General features: G+C 32.7%; 1 protein-coding gene across 5 annotated transcripts in view; it reads right to left on the reverse strand.

Annotated features, from left to right (window-relative positions):
- PHF14 (PHD finger protein 14) overlaps nt 1-17,274 on the reverse strand; it is a 199,670-nt gene that overhangs the window by 160,569 nt on the left and 21,827 nt on the right. For all 5 annotated transcript variants that reach the window (XM_073238772.1, XM_073238773.1, XM_073238771.1 and 2 more), the window contains exons 5-7: nt 12,875-13,034; nt 8,699-8,810; nt 5,675-5,812 (exon numbers count right to left, since the gene is read on the reverse strand). In XM_073238772.1, coding sequence (XP_073094873.1) covers nt 5,675-5,812; nt 8,699-8,810; nt 12,875-13,034 — 410 coding nt within the window. The remainder of the gene's footprint in view (nt 1-5,674; nt 5,813-8,698; nt 8,811-12,874; nt 13,035-17,274) is intronic.

Consider the following 17,274-nt stretch of genomic DNA (forward strand, 5'->3'; position numbering starts at 1 on the left):
AAGTTCCATGTAAGAGTATAGAACTTGGAGCTATGATGATAAAAGATAAAGTCAGTACCATTCAGTCTATGGGATTTTTTTTTTTTTCAATGTATGATGCTGTTTTGAATGTTTGGAGGTGATCTCTTTTGCCATAAAATATACTATAAACCAAAAGTAACCTGATAACCTTGACTAACCAATACTCTAATTTATTAAACTTAACTCCCTAAGAAATATGAAGTGAGCCAATATGAACTTGACCAATCTGCCTGAAGTAAAAGCCAAAGAGAAATAAACACTCGGAAAGGAAGGACAACTGAGAAGCTAGTCCCACTGTGATGAGGGAAGATGGCAGAAGAGGGGATGACACTACTAAAAGGCAAAGACTTGGTAAAGGATAAGACCCAAAGAAAAGGCCCAGCACTTTAGATTTCTTCTACTGTGAAGAAAGGGAAAATTGGGAAAGGTAACATTTTCACTTTTTTCTTTCTTTATTTACAATACTCAGCTCTTCTTTTCCTTTTTTAAATGACTACAATACAGATAATTTAGTCTAAGTAATGTGTGCGACAGTGAATGGAAGTCAACTGCCAACCTCCTAGACTAGTTGTGGCAAATGTTAGTTTCTGACTCCACAGTCATTCCTGCCAAATTATTCCTTTTTGGTAAAGCCCATTTCCTTTGACAGAAACTGGAAATGTCAGATTTCACCTTCTCAATTTGTCACACTACTAATAGTGGCCGTAATGACAGTTTTGACATGAGATGATGAAGAGAGCTAATGGAGTGAACATAAAAAAAAAATTTCATTCCTAATAACAAAAGTACCCTTTTCCTCCTCTTTGAATTCTATAATGAAAGAACACAGTGCTTAGAGTTAGTCTAGCAACACTGAGACACAAGACAAACATAACAGTTAAAAAAAAAAAAGACAGATATTGGTGGGATAGGTTAAAACAGACTGGATCACTGAGCCAATGAAACAATCCAAGAACTAATTATATTTATACCTCCTGTCACATGAGGTAGTTAACATATGTAGACTACTGCATTTAAGTGTTCTACTGCTGGTGAAAGCCTAGCTAAAATACAAAGCATCTGCAAATATAAATAACTGACAATCATATATCTGACAAGGGGCTAATATCTATACTATATAAAGAACTTATAGAATGCAATAGCAAAAAAAAAAAGGAAGAAAGAAGAAAATCCAATTAAAAATGGGCAGAGGACCTGAATAAGCATTTTTCCAATAAGGACATACAAATGGCCAACAGGTACATGAAAAGATGCTCAATATTACGAAATCATCAGGGAAATGAAAATCAAAACCACAATGAATATCATCTGACACCTGTCAGAATGGCTATTATTGGAAAGATAAGAAGTGCTGGAAAGGATATAGAGAAAAGGAAAACCTTGTGGTGGGAATGTAAACTATGGAAAACAGTTTGGAGGTTCCTCAAAAAAAATAAAAATAGAACTACCATATGATCCAACAATTCCACTTTTGGTTATTTATCCTAAGAAAATGAAAACACTAACTTGAAAAGAAATATGCAACTAGATGTTCACTGAAGCATTATATTCAATAGCCAAAATATGGAAACAACCTAAGTGTCCACTGATGGATGAATGGATAAAGAAACAGTGGTATACATATACAATGGAATATTATTCAGCCATAAAAAGCAATTTTGCCATTTGTGAAAACATGGATAGACCTTGAGCATTGTGCTATGTGAAATAAGTCAGACAGAAATACAAACACTGTATGATCCCTCCTATATATGGAGTCTAAAAAACAAACAAACAAAAAAACAAATTCTATGAGAACAGATTGGTGGCTGCCAGAGCCCGGCGGTGATGGGTGAGGGTGGGGGAAGGAAAAATGAGTAATGGGGATCAAAGGTTAAAAAAAAAAACAACAGTTAATATGTAAATATACAGCTATGCCTAGTATTAAGAACTGAGAGAAGGAACTTTGTATGTACTGAAAAATGGATTCATCAATATTCCCAGTTAATATAAATGAAAAAGATCAATAATACTTTCAACAACAACAAAAACAGAAAACACACATCAGCATAAAGAATCAAAATAATTTTTTCCAGGTATGTAAGTGTCTAATAATAGAGTGTATATAGAATGTTTAGAGGAATTAATATTCTATATATACTCCAAATAAATCATACTGCTTACAAACTTCAAATAAATGTTAAGTAAGATTATATTCTTAGAAAAGATCAAAAGTAAAAGTGATCTTTTTGCTAACATATGCTTTGACAATTAACTGAGCCTGGGTAGCAGTGAACATCATCTTATGTAAACCAAAGAGATAAAGAGATGTACATTTAAAAAAATGGTTATTCCAATAGCACAAGAAAGTATATCAATGGTGTACCCTCAGGCAATGTCTTTAGATAATGAGGAAATCAAAACAGTAGTGGAAAAGCAAAAACTTATTTTACCAAAAAAAAAAGACCTTACATGCTAACAGCTGATCAAATAAAAGTTGACTGATAAAAAGGACACCTCCCTCAACTTGTATTTTAATACTGAGAATGCAGTGAAAATAAAGGGAGAACAAAAAAATCCCTACCTTCATGAATCTATGTTCAAATGAAGGTGACAGATAATAAATAAAACAAGTAAGAATATTAGATAGTGGTTAGGTATTAAAAAGAAAAAAATTAAGCTGGAAAGGGGAATAGAAAGTGTTATAGGACAGAGAGGGTTGCAACTTCAGGCACGGTGACCAGGAAAGACCACAGTGAGAAGCAGATATGGCTTGAGGACCTAATGAAAGTGAGGGAGTGAGCCATGAGGATATATGTGGGGGAAGGGCAGCCCATGCAGGAACCAAGTATAGGGGCCTGGAGCAGGAAACACCAGGCACATTCACTACAGGAGCAGGGAGAAGGCCAGTGAGGCTAAATGGGAAGAAGTGATGAGGTCAGAAAGGTAATATGAAGCCAGATGACACAGAGCCTTGTAGTCATTAGATGGAAAGTGACCTCTAGTCTGAATCAGACGGAAAGCCACTGAAGGGTTTTGAGCAAATGAATGACCAAATCTGACTTAGACTTTAATAGAATAATACTAGCTGCTAGTGAAAATGTTCTGTATTCTCTACGAAAGGGTTGGCAAACTATGACTTGAGAGCTGAATCTGGTGCACCTCTTTTTGAAAATAAGAACTGTCTATTTGAACAGTCATGTTCATTCATTTACATAGTGTCTATGGCTGTTTTCACATAAATGGTAATGTTAAGTGGTTTCAACACAAACCAGAGGCCCAGAAAGCCTGAAATATTTAGTATCTGGCTTTTTATAGATAAAACTGCCATCCTCTGCTCTAGGAAGGCAAGGGTGGGAAGAGTAAGGAGATTATTATATTAACCAGGTGACAAAGTATAACTTGGGACTACGGTAGCAGCAGCAGTAAATCTGGTAAGAAATGGACATTGTCTAGATACATTTTGTAGATACAGGTGATCCAATTTGCTGTCAACTTAGAAGTGGAGTGTGAGAGAAAGTGATCTGAGCAATTGTCACAGAATTCATCCTGAATAATTTTAAAAATAAAGTGCAAGTTACCAAATGTCAAACATAGCCACACAAAGGTATCACTGAAGATCCCAGACAAAATGTCTAACTTTAAGGAACATAACTCCCTGATGTATTCATGAAAAAAATTTGTTGATCAATCAAGAGCCCATTCCAACCAGTTCTGGTTCTCCTAATAATATTAAGGCATCAGTTCAATAGCCAAATATCTCATTTGAGTCCTTTAACTGTAATCCATGAAAAATTTTAGTCCATTAAGTAAAAAGTTGTGAGAAAGAGAAGATCAAAAGTCTATAAAAAAACATATTTTTTCAAAGGAAATTTTGACACTAGTAGAAATTAGGTAACAGAGTATAACAATGTTCAGTAGTACCAAAATCATACTTCATCACAGAAGAAACTACCATATAGTTTAGATGGAATATAAGTAACCTTAGTCTAACTACATGATGTGAACCATAATACATATAAGTTATAGTCAGCATAACCGAACCACTGCTATAGCTCAGTTTAGTAATACAGAGATATGCTGTTATAACATGGTTTGAATATTCTAAATAATGTGGAATTTTCACATAGTATCAAAAAGAATAGAATCTTCAAATGGATCCTCACAATGAAATAAAGTATCATGTCACAAGGCTATACAAAGTCATGAAAAATACAGTAAGGTGTATGATGTCATTGGATGAAACTGGGTTACTTATTCTCTTTCAACTTTTCTTTTACTGCCTATATACAACTGTGATCAAGAAGTAAGAAATCTAACTTAATAAAGCTGTGAATATGTGATATGTGAAAATGCTGTGTTCATCCAGCACCCTTTATCAATTAATCAAAGTAGAATTAATCAGAATCAGAGACTGGTACAAAAAAAGATAAATGAGCCCAAAATAGAATCACTATAGGATCCATTTATTCACAAAATATATTCCTCAAAATGTGCTCAACAAATTTTTATCAGCAGATTATCTTTTTTATTTGTTTCCTGTCTATGATATAAATGAGATAAAAGTCCAATATAATAAACCAACTTTTATATGACACTGAAAATCTACCCAGTAAAAAGAAGGAACAAAATAAGAAGAGACTTAGATATTACCATAAATTCATCATGAATATACAGTAGAATTAACCAGCAAACACTCCATTGCTTGTCTATATAAAGAGCTTAAAGAATCAACAGAACTTGGTCTTAGGACTCCTTAACAGTCTTAAGAATTACTGAAGACCCAAAAAGTTAGGTGAGTTATATTTATAGATAGTGAGTGTATTAGAAACTAAAACTGAGAAATTTTTAAAATATTCATTCACTTAAAAATAACAAACCCCATTACATGTTAACACTTTTATGAAAAATACTATAATTTACACACCTACACACACACAAATTTAGTGAGAAGCGCAGCACTGTTTTTCATTATTGCAAGTCTCTTACATGTTTAGATAGCTCACATGAAAGAAGACAGCTGCATTCTCAAAACTGTTTCCACATTCAGTATGTTACATTGTTACATGTTATATAATCTCTGGAAATCTCTACTATGGCTTGTGAAAGAAGTAAGAGTAAAAAAAGTATATACCATTTTCATGTTGTTATAAAGGGTTTAACTTCACAGACCCTTTGAAAGAATATTAAGGAGTCCCTAAAAATCCCTGAAAACTGACTGCTTAATCTAAAGCCAATAAACATAGAAGGAAAATTACAGATTAAAAATAAGTTAAAAATTGTAAAGAATAGAAATGCACAAATGGCTTCAAAATACATTACTGAAGATAGGGTAATGATTTTATTTAGAGAGAAATAGAGCAAGGTTATCAATTTCAAATACAATTTCAGATTCTTAAGAAAATATGCTATATTTTAATGCTTTAAAACACATTGGATTACATTTCATTTGTCAGATTTCATTATAAAAATTTTAACATGTTTTCCAAATGTCTGACAGGTTTTAGGACTCAAAAAACTCATATGTACTATTCATTCCTCCAGTTTCAGGCCGGTGATCTAGGCTGACTTTAAGAACAAACCTGGTAATTACTACGCAGACTTATAGAACATAACATAATGAGCCAAGAAGTCTCATGAACATGCTCACCAGTCGTGGCTTTGAATAACCCACCTCCTCTGCTGCTGCCTCTGAAAGAAGACCTTCCTTCTGGGCACAGGTCACATGAAAATAGGCTCTGCACATCCCTGCATCACAGCTGATACAAACCCCAGTTCTGGCAAAACGAGGGTCTTCACAGAAGCTACACTCCTACAATGAGGTAATAGAAAAACTCTCAGAGTAAAAATATTTCTAGAACAAAAGACTGCATTCTCATTTTCAGATAAAGCATCTACAAAATACAAGTAGTGAACCAACAGTATATCAATACAAAAAATAACTGTAGGCAAAGAAGAGTTTACATGAAAAAAGTAATTCTCTATATAATTCTAATACCAAAATTACACTGATATAAATAATCATCATTATTATTATTTGAGGGCTTCCAATGTGCTAGGCACTAATTTGAGCACTTTACATATATTAATATATGTAATAATTTGACACTATTCCACATGAATATGTGGAAGAGGTACTATAATCATCCCCATTTCACACATGAGAAAACTGAGGTGAAGACAGGTTAAGAAATTCGCTCAAAATAACACAAAAAAATAATCGGGAGTCAGTCTTCAAACGAGGGTTGTCTTGCTTTAACCATGAAGGTACACTGACTTGAACAATATAATATTGCTTGGAAAATGAAAGAAAAATAAATAAGAGGCCAGAGAAAATTCACCAAAAGATCCAGGCACTACAATCAAAGAAATCATGCATTTTTAAAATAGCTTTAAGAGAATTAAAACTAATCTTAAGTAAACAATTTGGTGAAATTGGTAGTGATACATAATACAGACAACAATGTACATTCCATATACAAAGGGAAAAACTGTAAAACTGAAAGCATAAACTGTTTAAATTACCCCAAATCTCCCCCATCAATCGATATTTTTTTTTTACCTTTTTAACTGTTTAAACCATAGAGAAAAAAGAAAAATCCAGTCTCAAAATATAAACTACTTTCATAATAGGAATCTTCATCAAAGACTTGCTAAATTGTTAAAGACCACCAATAGACAATTAAGGAAGAACTGTTTAGTAAATGTATTTCAAGTAAATTAAGAACGGGGGAAACAATTAAAGATGAAAACAAAAGTTTCAATAAATATAAAAAATACCATTTTAATACTATAACAGTTAGTGACTACCTACTGGGTAGACAGCACCAAACTGATATATCAGCAATTAATGAAAACAAGAACATGACTCGGTACAGAGGAGAAACTCCCAAATCCTGACACTCTGTTGCCTATTTAAGTGTCTTTTTTTTTTTTTTTTTAACCAGTAACAGAATGTGTATGGTATAAAATGCCAGCAAACAGTAATCTAAACATGAGACCAAAAGAGAGAGAGAGAGAGAGAATGAGTCACAGAGAAAAGAGGGAGAGAAATGAAGAAATTAAAATTCTTTGAAGGATGTTAATACTATGAACAGAATCAAACTGCTCTTGGGATAATTCCCTAAGTATTTTAATGTAATATAATGAAATGAGCAAAGCATTGCAGAATGAATACACAGAAAATTTTCCTGACAATGTAGTTTAGTAAGAGTATAGACCCACCTAACAAAGAGAATGGAATCTTCTTCAACTGCTTGAATTATTAAAATGCCAGGGAAATAAGCAACAGAGAACACGGGAGAAAGTGATCAAGATTAGGGAACAATGTGGTCTGGAAAAGCTTTCCCTGTTGTAACTCACAACACTGTGTCTGATTTTGCAGATGAGCTAGACAGTACATAATTGTCGACTCCATTTCCCAATAATACTTCAAAACAAAAGCAAGTAATAATGAAAAAATTCAGCTGACAATTACACACATAATGATTCTTTTCATTCCTAAGGTCACAGCTAGCTTCAGATATATGAAGTAATCTAGTTTCTGGTTTTTTTTAATTGCTTCTAGAATTATACTTACGGCAATAATTTGTACCTACTGAAAATGACTTACACTAGTTGCTTCTAGGCTCTATGCTTGTGAATAATGAAGCTACTATCAAAAGTGTAATTTCCACTTCCAATAATGGTGGACTAGGTAATTTATATTAATTCTGCTCTGCTAGAAAATGTGGACAAATAATTTTTTTTAAACTATGCTTAAAGGTATCAGAGAGGTAACAAGATAGTATAGAATTACCTAAGGACCAGGAAAGTAAGTTAAGTGCTTGAGTTTGCTTTCTTTCTGGGCGCTTTAGCTAACTGTGGAGAGGGAAGCTGCAGATAACTCCACAGAAATTACCCAAACTAAAGAACAAGAGTGAGGGTAGAGGATGAGGGATGGGGGTGGGTGGTTAGAGCCAAGGAGGCCTAATAATCTGGGCATAATAGAAGAAACTGACAAATTTCTAAGTTTTCAATATCAGAATTTTCCAAGAATCTCTTAAGTTCACCACCCCATTTGCAACACATTATTGATGCTATACTTTCTTCCCAATTTCCCAATATCAGTGCCTTAATAGTTCTAGTATTCCAGGGATGTTTGTAGTAATTGTATAACTGAACTTAAATTAATAAGTGGGTGTTTTATCACTTATAATACTAATGCTCGGTCAATAAAAACAATCAATAAACTACTGAGGCTGAGAATCATTTGCTAGGCAGGTTCTGTGGTCTGAAAGATAAAACCAACCCTTGAAACATGAGTAATAAAATGAACAGGTGCTTCTGTGCCCTTTTCATAGTTTTGATAAATTCTACTTCAAAAGTAAAGTCAGAAATTAGGTTTGCACTGGATCCAATTGATTAAAAATAAGGATTTGGTCTGAGAACTATGTACTAGACAATGGGATAAATGCCAAGGAAACAGCAATAGTCAGTGACCACTTTACCCTTTAGTTTACTCTAAATTAGGAATACATGAAAAATGTATACATAGTGCTTTCTGGGAAAATTACTATAAAAAATAAATGATTTAGTGCTAAATGCTCCACAAATAGCATGATTACTAAAAAGCATTTCTGTAGTCAGCAGTATTAACAAAAAGCCATGTAAACTAACAAAAACCTTCTCTTTCAGTCAATCAAAAATACTGTCTCACCTTGGCACCATATTTGGAATAGTTCATTTCTGTTAGTGTTACTGGTCGTAATTTGTCAATATCTCCAAAGGCTACTCCAGGAACATACAGTGCACAAACAATGTGAACCCATCTATAAGGAGAGAAGATATGATTTTGTTTTCACACCCTTTCATAAAATGCCCACATAGAAAATAAACATAAAATATGTGCCATCTCAAATAACTACTGAAAGAATTCTGTGGTCAGATATCAAAATCTCAGACACATAATGAATCACATGTATCACCTACAAAATGGCACCATTTCATTATAGAAAAAGGTACTGCAATAAGCATTACTTTTTCAGCAGCTTTGCCAAAGCTGAGATTAACAACTATAATTACAGATCACTTCAAATTCACTGCACTTTGCCTTACGTTGTTAAATATTTGCGTAAAACCACTATTCAAATGAAACAAAATATAATTTTCACATGTATGGAAAGGTATTCACATTCATTATTTTTAGCACTTTGAGAATTAAGGATCCTAATTTAAGAACTGTTAAATTACTCTGCAGAAATTAGGTAGAATTGCTATTGTTACTTTTTCCTTAAAGCTGTTGGATAATCCTTAAGGACACATTTTAAAACAATTCTTGGTGTGAATCTTGACTTTCTTTCTTCCTAGATTAAAGATGATTGCTAGACGACTTTACAGAATAATTATTAATATAAGGAAGTTATATCAATTTATCTGTTTACCATACAAGCTTTGCACTAAAATTTATAATGCCCACGTGATTATTTTTTCAAGTCTGAATGATGCGGCAACACTAAACAAAGAATGCTCAAAGTTTCAGTACATTAAAAAAAAATTAGAAATGGGAGTTGCAGTCCAACAAGAGGATATAACCATTATAAATATCTATGCACCCAACACAAGAGCACATACATATGTGAAACAAATACTAACAGAATTAAAGGGGGAAATAGAATGCAAAAAAAAAAAAAAGAAATGGGAGTTGATTCTAATTCTTTTTTTAAAAAATTGCTCTGAACCTTTTCTAATATATTGTATATTTTTTTGTTTGTTTAAAACCAAACAAAATATGAAATCACTGGGTTTTGAAATTTAACCAGATATCACTTCTAGAAGAAAGAGGATAAAAATGAGATGGCAAAGCTCTCTTAACTGTATGAATATATTAACAACAAATTCTGCTTTATCACAGCTTGAGTGGCTATGATTACTGCATGATTCTGTTTTGTGATGCACTATGAGTTTTAAAGGAGTAAGATGATGAATCATTTTATAGAGGTACTGGGGAAAATAGTTATAAATCTTTAAAAATTATCTCCTTTACTGGGAAGAAAATCCAAGGTTTTGAGATTTTCTTGATAGAATATTTTAACCCAAGTTTCCAAATGCATCCTGTGGAGTTCAATATAAAGATACACATCTTCTACAAGCAGCTGCTTTCTCAATTTAACTTGCACAGTTTTTTCATGCTCCGCTGGTGTATGAAATACCACTGTACTCTGTAGGAGTTTATCTTCAATAAACCCAACAGCTGGCTGCTTGCTTCATACTGACCTTCTTAAAATGTTTTAGTACAAGCCACACAAGTACTACAGATTTAAACTGCCATTTCAGTGTGATCGGCATGCAAGTGTATCATTTCCCTCAAACCACTCATGTGAGGATGGCAACTTGAGTCCTTATTAAAATATATATCAAACAGTTGAGACAATTTTGGTCCTTTTTAATACCTGTTGTAAATACTTTTTTGTTTAACTGTACATACTTTAGAAATTTGAAATTAAGACAAATTGAGAAATCAAAAAGGAATAATCTTCCTTGTTACTTTACCATCCATTTTGCTTGGAGCTATGATGACAGATGTTGATTGGGAAAAGGAGCAGAAAAGAAGCACCACATAAAACCACCAAAAAACAAAGAGTCAGAATTGTCATTCTAGCACAGAACAACTAATAGATTCTTTTAAGTTCACATATCTTTATTAAGCAAACTGAGGAGAAAGATACTTCTCAAAAGACTAATTTCAGAATGGGAACTACATTAATAATTCAGATTTGACTTTGAAATGCCTTGTATTTGTAGTGCCTTTACACCATTTAAAACAAATTCACTTCCAATGCTATTTTCATTCCTTAATTTATTCATTCAGTAATCAAATACTAAGAAGTGTCTAAGAGCCTAGTACAACAGAGGCAGTTTAGAAGTTATGATGATGTATGTGAAGTGCATATAGTATAGTGTCTAGTGCACTATCTCTAAATATTAGAATAAGTCTAATATCAGGTTTATAAGACCACTAAAGACAGGGTAAAATACTCTCCCTATGGAATAAAATAAAAATTTAATGAGAAGAATGTACTAATTGTTTTTTCATATTAAATAACATCATTTTCTATATAGAATGTGTGGCTTCCATCAGGGACAGAGGAAAAAAAGTCTAACTACCCCATGTGATAGAAGAATATTTCAAAACCTATCTTTTCGCCTGTTTTACATTTGAAGCTAGAATACTAAAGTTTGTTTGTTTGTTTTTGCCTTGAGTCAAGCTGGTATTACATCCTTCAAACTATATCAAGATGTATAATTTCCATAATAGCCTATAGGTGAGTATGGACATCAACACAAATAAAATGTTCAAACAGGACTTTTACCAGGCTGCGCCATCAAGGGAACTCCCTATATAGGTAAAATATTTGTAAGATACAAATACCTCTCAATAAAATAAATGGTTAAAGAGGCCTCCCCTTTCTTTATTTAGAAACAAATTATTTTGTGGATTATGATAGCATGAAGAAATAGCTACTTTATATATTTACAAGAGAACTTTCAAATCATTAATAAGAAAAAACATAGAACATTCTCTTTCCAAAAAGGAAGCTCTGTGTTTTCCAAAGCTGCCTTACTTATTCATCATTGCTTCAACTCTCAGGACTTAAGAACTACCGGACAGAATTTACAGAGCTGGTTCTCTCTGATTACCTTAAGTAGGTAGAATAATGTCAGTAATAAGAAACACTAGTAATAGCTGCAGTAGAAATAAGTTTTTTAGCCATTTTTCTAAACATTAACATGTTGGGCTCTCCAGCGTTCTAGTTATCCCAATAATCTTGTGTGGTGACATTTCTCAAGGGCTCTCTACCAACTGAGGCAAAAATAAGAAAAATAAAAACATTTTTTACTTTACTAAAGTAAATTTATTAAATTTGAAAGACTACCTTTTATTTGGGAATAAAATGTTTCCTATCCTTTTCAATGTTAAAATATAAAATATGGGGAATAATGGTGGTAACTGTATAGGTTGTTTTGTTGTTCCTGTTGAAATATTAAACATGTTTAATAAAAATACTGAAATATCCTTACGTGAAAAAATAAAAACTGACCACCTCCTCTCACATTGGGGGGACCCTCTTTCCCTCTCAACACTGACACCACACACTCCAGGCTTCACATGAGTGCCCTGGCTCCTCCTGGAACCTGTGCCCAGACACCCATTTGCCAAGATCTGCAGACCAGTTCTGGCCCAGGCAAACCAGCAAGCTGCTCTGCCATCCACGAGGCTGCAACTACATCTTTTCTAACAAAGTCTGAAACCCACCCTGGGGTAAGATGTCTTCCTTCCAAGTTTGTCATTCCCTAGTACTCTCCTTAGCCCTAGGGTATCCCTTACAGTTTTTGTTTTTTGTTTTGTTTTGTTTTGTTTTGCTTTTATCTCTTATGGGTACTCCTATCATAGCTTAATAATACTTTAAACTTCCCCTTTTTAAAATCACTATATGGGTTCTTTCTCCTTATACACTCTTAAAGTCATACAGATTTGGGTTCAAATTTAAATGTTCACCAGTTTTGTGGCCTTGTTCAAATTAAAATTACTTAATGATCTGAGCCTCAGAATCTATACCTGTAAAATGGGAAACTTTACCACCTGTCTCATCATAGGGTCATTACTGGAATTAAATGGGATTATAGGTATAAGGGTAAAGCAGACACTCACTAAATGGTCCTTCTTCCTACTTGCCCTGATCTGAAATCCGCTACTATACATTTACTCTATGCCAAGGAGATAGAAAGAAGTAATCGAATGAAAGTGTATAACTCAGAAAATCATAAATAGTATAGTCAGAAGCAGATACATTATAAAGTAGGCATATTAACCCAACAGAATAATGACATCAACCTTCCAGCATCTGTCTCCTTGAAAATTCCATCCTGATTAGGACATAGTTCACAGCTCGGGGAAACACCACATTTGCAGGCATCACAAAACCAAGGTTCAGTGGAGTTTTCAGAAGCTGAACTCATAATAGAGTCACTCTCTCCATCAACTCCATAGCAACCTAAAAAAAGAAAGATAGTATGATTAAATAGTTTATTTTTTTAATTCACCTTTATAAAATCATGTTAGAAAAAGGGAAGGGAGAGAAAAACTCTGAAAAGCTAATGGTTTATAAGAATCATATTAAATCAAAACACAGAAGTGAAATCATTTTATAAAAATACTTTTTCACTTATCATAATATATACAGTAAAATAAATGACTTTTTAAAATAGTTTTAGATCTACCAGAAAAGCATTACAGGAGGAGAAAAATTAATAGTTTCTTTTAAAAACATTTTTAATTTTAAACAATACATAAAAATATGAGTTCTCATTTAAAAATTATATTGAGTCTAGGAACTACTGACTAGTAAACATTTATTGAATCCTTTTGCATTCAACACTTAAGTTATATAAAAGACCACAGTCATGCAAAACAAACATACAAACAAAAAAGCCTCTAATTTTGGAGGTAGCAGATTAAAGCAAAAACGTGTGCAATTATAAATGCAAAGTAAGTATTGCTAAAAGAAAAATGATACAGAAACACACATAAATTATAAATATGAAACAACTGAATAATTCAGACCAAATTTGGACAAACTAAGTTCTATTTACAAATGAATTAACCTCTAGCTATATGAGGTATTTGATCTTTTAAAATATTTATAATTCTATCTTCTGGAAAAATTTATCCATAACTGAAATGAATGAAAACAAGAAACTAGTCATCTTCCTCTCATTCATTAGTAACTCAATATGCTGAGGAGTTAAATTATTTAAGCAGTTAATGTAATAAAAAATTGAAGATCCTTATGAACATATCAAAGTAGATTATCATAGTTCTTTACATTTTAGAATAGGACATGCTATACTTCAATTACTTTCCAATTATCAAAAGCAAAAAGTTTCCTTTTTAGCTCAAATACACATCTCTGGAATTGCAAACTGTATTTAAAATTGTTCTTTGGGCTTCAAGACTTGTCTAAAATTTTTATAAACTCAAGAAGATTTTCCTTGATTTGGGGCTTAAAAAGGATAGATTTGATAAAGATATAAGCCAACAGGAAATTCGGACACAACATCACTGTCAACATCTTGATAAGATCAGGTTCTCATCATTAAAGTTTCTGAAACTCAGTTTTGTCTATGAACTCAATATTGATGAAACTCTCAGTGTCTGATAAACCAACCAACTCACTGGAATATGGTGTCATATCCATTATTATGAATAATTATTTCTCACTATAAAAATATTGAGAAGAATATACTGGCACCAAAGTCCTGATAAACATGGAACGTGATAAAGGAAATTGAAACGTTGAGAGATCATTTCACCCAGACTATAGAAACCATGCTAAACTACTGATGGCTTATAATGAAGAACACTTCTGTGGGGACTATAAGTCATGACTCCTCAATAGTTTTCTTTTTCCTAAATGGTTCTGTACACACACCAACTTCCTATCATCTAATTTCTCCTCTTCCAGAAAGGAAGATAATGGCTTCATGACAAAACATCCTTAAGCGAAAAAATGCATATATAGTAATGCAATAAATTACAATTTAATTCTAGTTCCAATGTATGTCATCAACATTGCTGTCCTAAGAAACATCTATTACCTCTCAAAATAGGTCACTTCTTTAGAGAGCCAAATATCAACCACTCAGGGTTTATTCTAAGAGTGTAGTCTTAGTGCCAAATTCTAAGGGGCACTCAAAGTAACCTCTAATAAACTGAAGACATTTAAAAAACACTATGAGAAACAAACACTATGAGAAATGATCATCCCTCAGTCCCATTATCACTCTATCCAAATCATCATTCATCACAAAGGTAAGTTTATATGCATTCAATGTAAGATCATGTGGTTATCTAAACTGATTATTCACTAAACAAACAAGACCTAAATAAACATATAAATAAGTAAATACTGAGTCAAACAAATCACCCAGAAAGAAAAATAACCATATATAACTAATATATAATTTTAAAGTACCAACACTCATTTGTTTGATGTCATTAATAAGTCAACAGTCATGTATATTTATTCACACAATAGTACCAATCAATAAAGATTAAAATTAAAATAACCTAGTAGGCTGAAAACCAAAACCTGGTTTGCAACTATGACTTATATAAGCTGTCTCATGCAAATCACATAAATACTGTCATCCTTATGCTTTTGAAAGGCTTTAGAATAGTAAACCTTAAGATAATCTGAAAGCCATATAAGAGAATGCCAAAGAAAAGATTTTGAAGGAGCTAAACTATAAGACACAAGAAGCAGAAGAATCAAAACTCTTTAATTTCTTTAATATCATTAAATTGTGGTCGGTACTAAACAGCTTCATCACCTCTGTTCAGAGAGATATTTTTAAACTGACAAATCATAAAATGAAAAGGAAACACAATTTTCTTCTTGGGAGAAGTTATTACTGTCACCAATAAAAGAAAATTTTCAGTAAAGGTAGCAGAAAGCAAAACATTATATTCAAAGAAAAATCATTAAGCAAAAATCATCAATGTTTTTCTCAAAGGGTTATGTATGCAACTACAAGGAAAAAAATCTATTTTCTTTAGAAACTAATGTTCCTTTCAAGCAAATTCTTTTAGCTATATTCACACAAAGTAAGCAATTACCAAGATAATAAAGCCCCCAAAGGGCTATCCATTTTATTCACTTCATTCACCAAAATCAAGGGAAATCACAGCAGTTCACATTTTTTTAGAATAAAGCAAAATATGTCCATTCTGTTTTCTAAAGAATATACTATACACACAGCAAACACTTGCAGACTTAAGATTAAACTACCTACAAACAACCTCAGGAATGATTTCTGAGGGACTCTCTCCTAGAAAATTCCTACTTCATAACCTAGAAGATTAGTATCATGCAAGTTCAAAGAACAATTAGCAAGTGGGAAAGTATTTATTTTTCAGCTTCACTGTCCCTAAAAAAAGACCCACACTGTTATTACCTTTACAGAGTTCTTCAGTTGCCATTTTTCTCTGCCATACCTGTTAGGTTTACTGAGTTCTAGACCAAAGTTTCAGCACTTTATATCCACTCTTACCCATTTTAATTAATGACTAAATACCTTTTAAGATCTTTGTCTTTCTTCAACACAAAACAGAATTTAAAATATCATAAACAATTTTACTTTCTTCCTTCTACCCAATTCTGAGTAGAAGATGCCAAAAGTGTATCTTCAATATGATTATGGAAAAAAGATTTTTCTTTCTTTTGGGTAAATATATAAAAAATATACAGACACATAAAAACCATTTCATATGTATTTTCAAATGGGCAAACAGAAAAAAACGTTTCTGTAACCATTTAATTAGGATCAACCTCGAGTAACACATGCAAACTACACAAACAGTATTAAGGGAAAGTAATACAAAATGTGTTTACAATTGTTCTGAATTATACAACAGAATGAATATATATATCAACAGAGTGAATATTTTCCCCATTCAACTTATCACAGGAGACCAGAAGACAGGCTGTCTTCCACATTCTAGCTACATAAATTTGGACAAACCATATCCCTAAGGATGAGTTACCTCACTGAAGTATGTATTTAATACAATTGATCTAAATCATACCTCAATAAAGAAAGAAAAAATAATAACACAAAAGTTACCATTTAAAACTTTTTTTACTTAACATCCTATCACTAGACCTGAGATCTTTAACCACTAAAAAAAAGATCCTAAAGTGAGTAATGCTGTTAATGAGAACACATGCATGATACCTATCACAAATGTGTCCTAACACATAAAAGAAACAAAGTGCCTGTTGATTATTTATAAAGTCCAAAAATTATAACTTGAATATACTTTACTACCCAGCAAACACTCATGAGGATATATTTTTGCATACACTAAGAAATAAAAATGGTCTAGGGCTAGGCTAATAGCAGACTGAAAAATAAATGGAGTGGGGGTACATTTCTTAGTAGCCCTTACTTCATTTAATGCAACTAAACATATGGGTAATTGATGGCAAGTGCACGGCCTACCACCCTGTCATGTACTATGACATACATCTGACATTTTTCTTCAGACACAGAGCAATCAGTGTATCAGGGTAACTGACATGACAGTCAGGGGCACCCTACTATTACAAGTAAGTTACAAGATCTTGTCAGAGAGGTGTTCATACTGAGTGTCAAGTCAGAACCCTTTAGTTTCAAAAAGATTTACTTACATTTAGATGAAGTGAGTACTTTGAAAAATAATTTAACAGTTAT

The sequence above is a fragment of the Manis javanica genome, chromosome 6 (assembly GCF_040802235.1).
Source record: "Manis javanica isolate MJ-LG chromosome 6, MJ_LKY, whole genome shotgun sequence".
Lineage (NCBI taxonomy): Eukaryota > Metazoa > Chordata > Mammalia > Pholidota > Manidae > Manis > Manis javanica.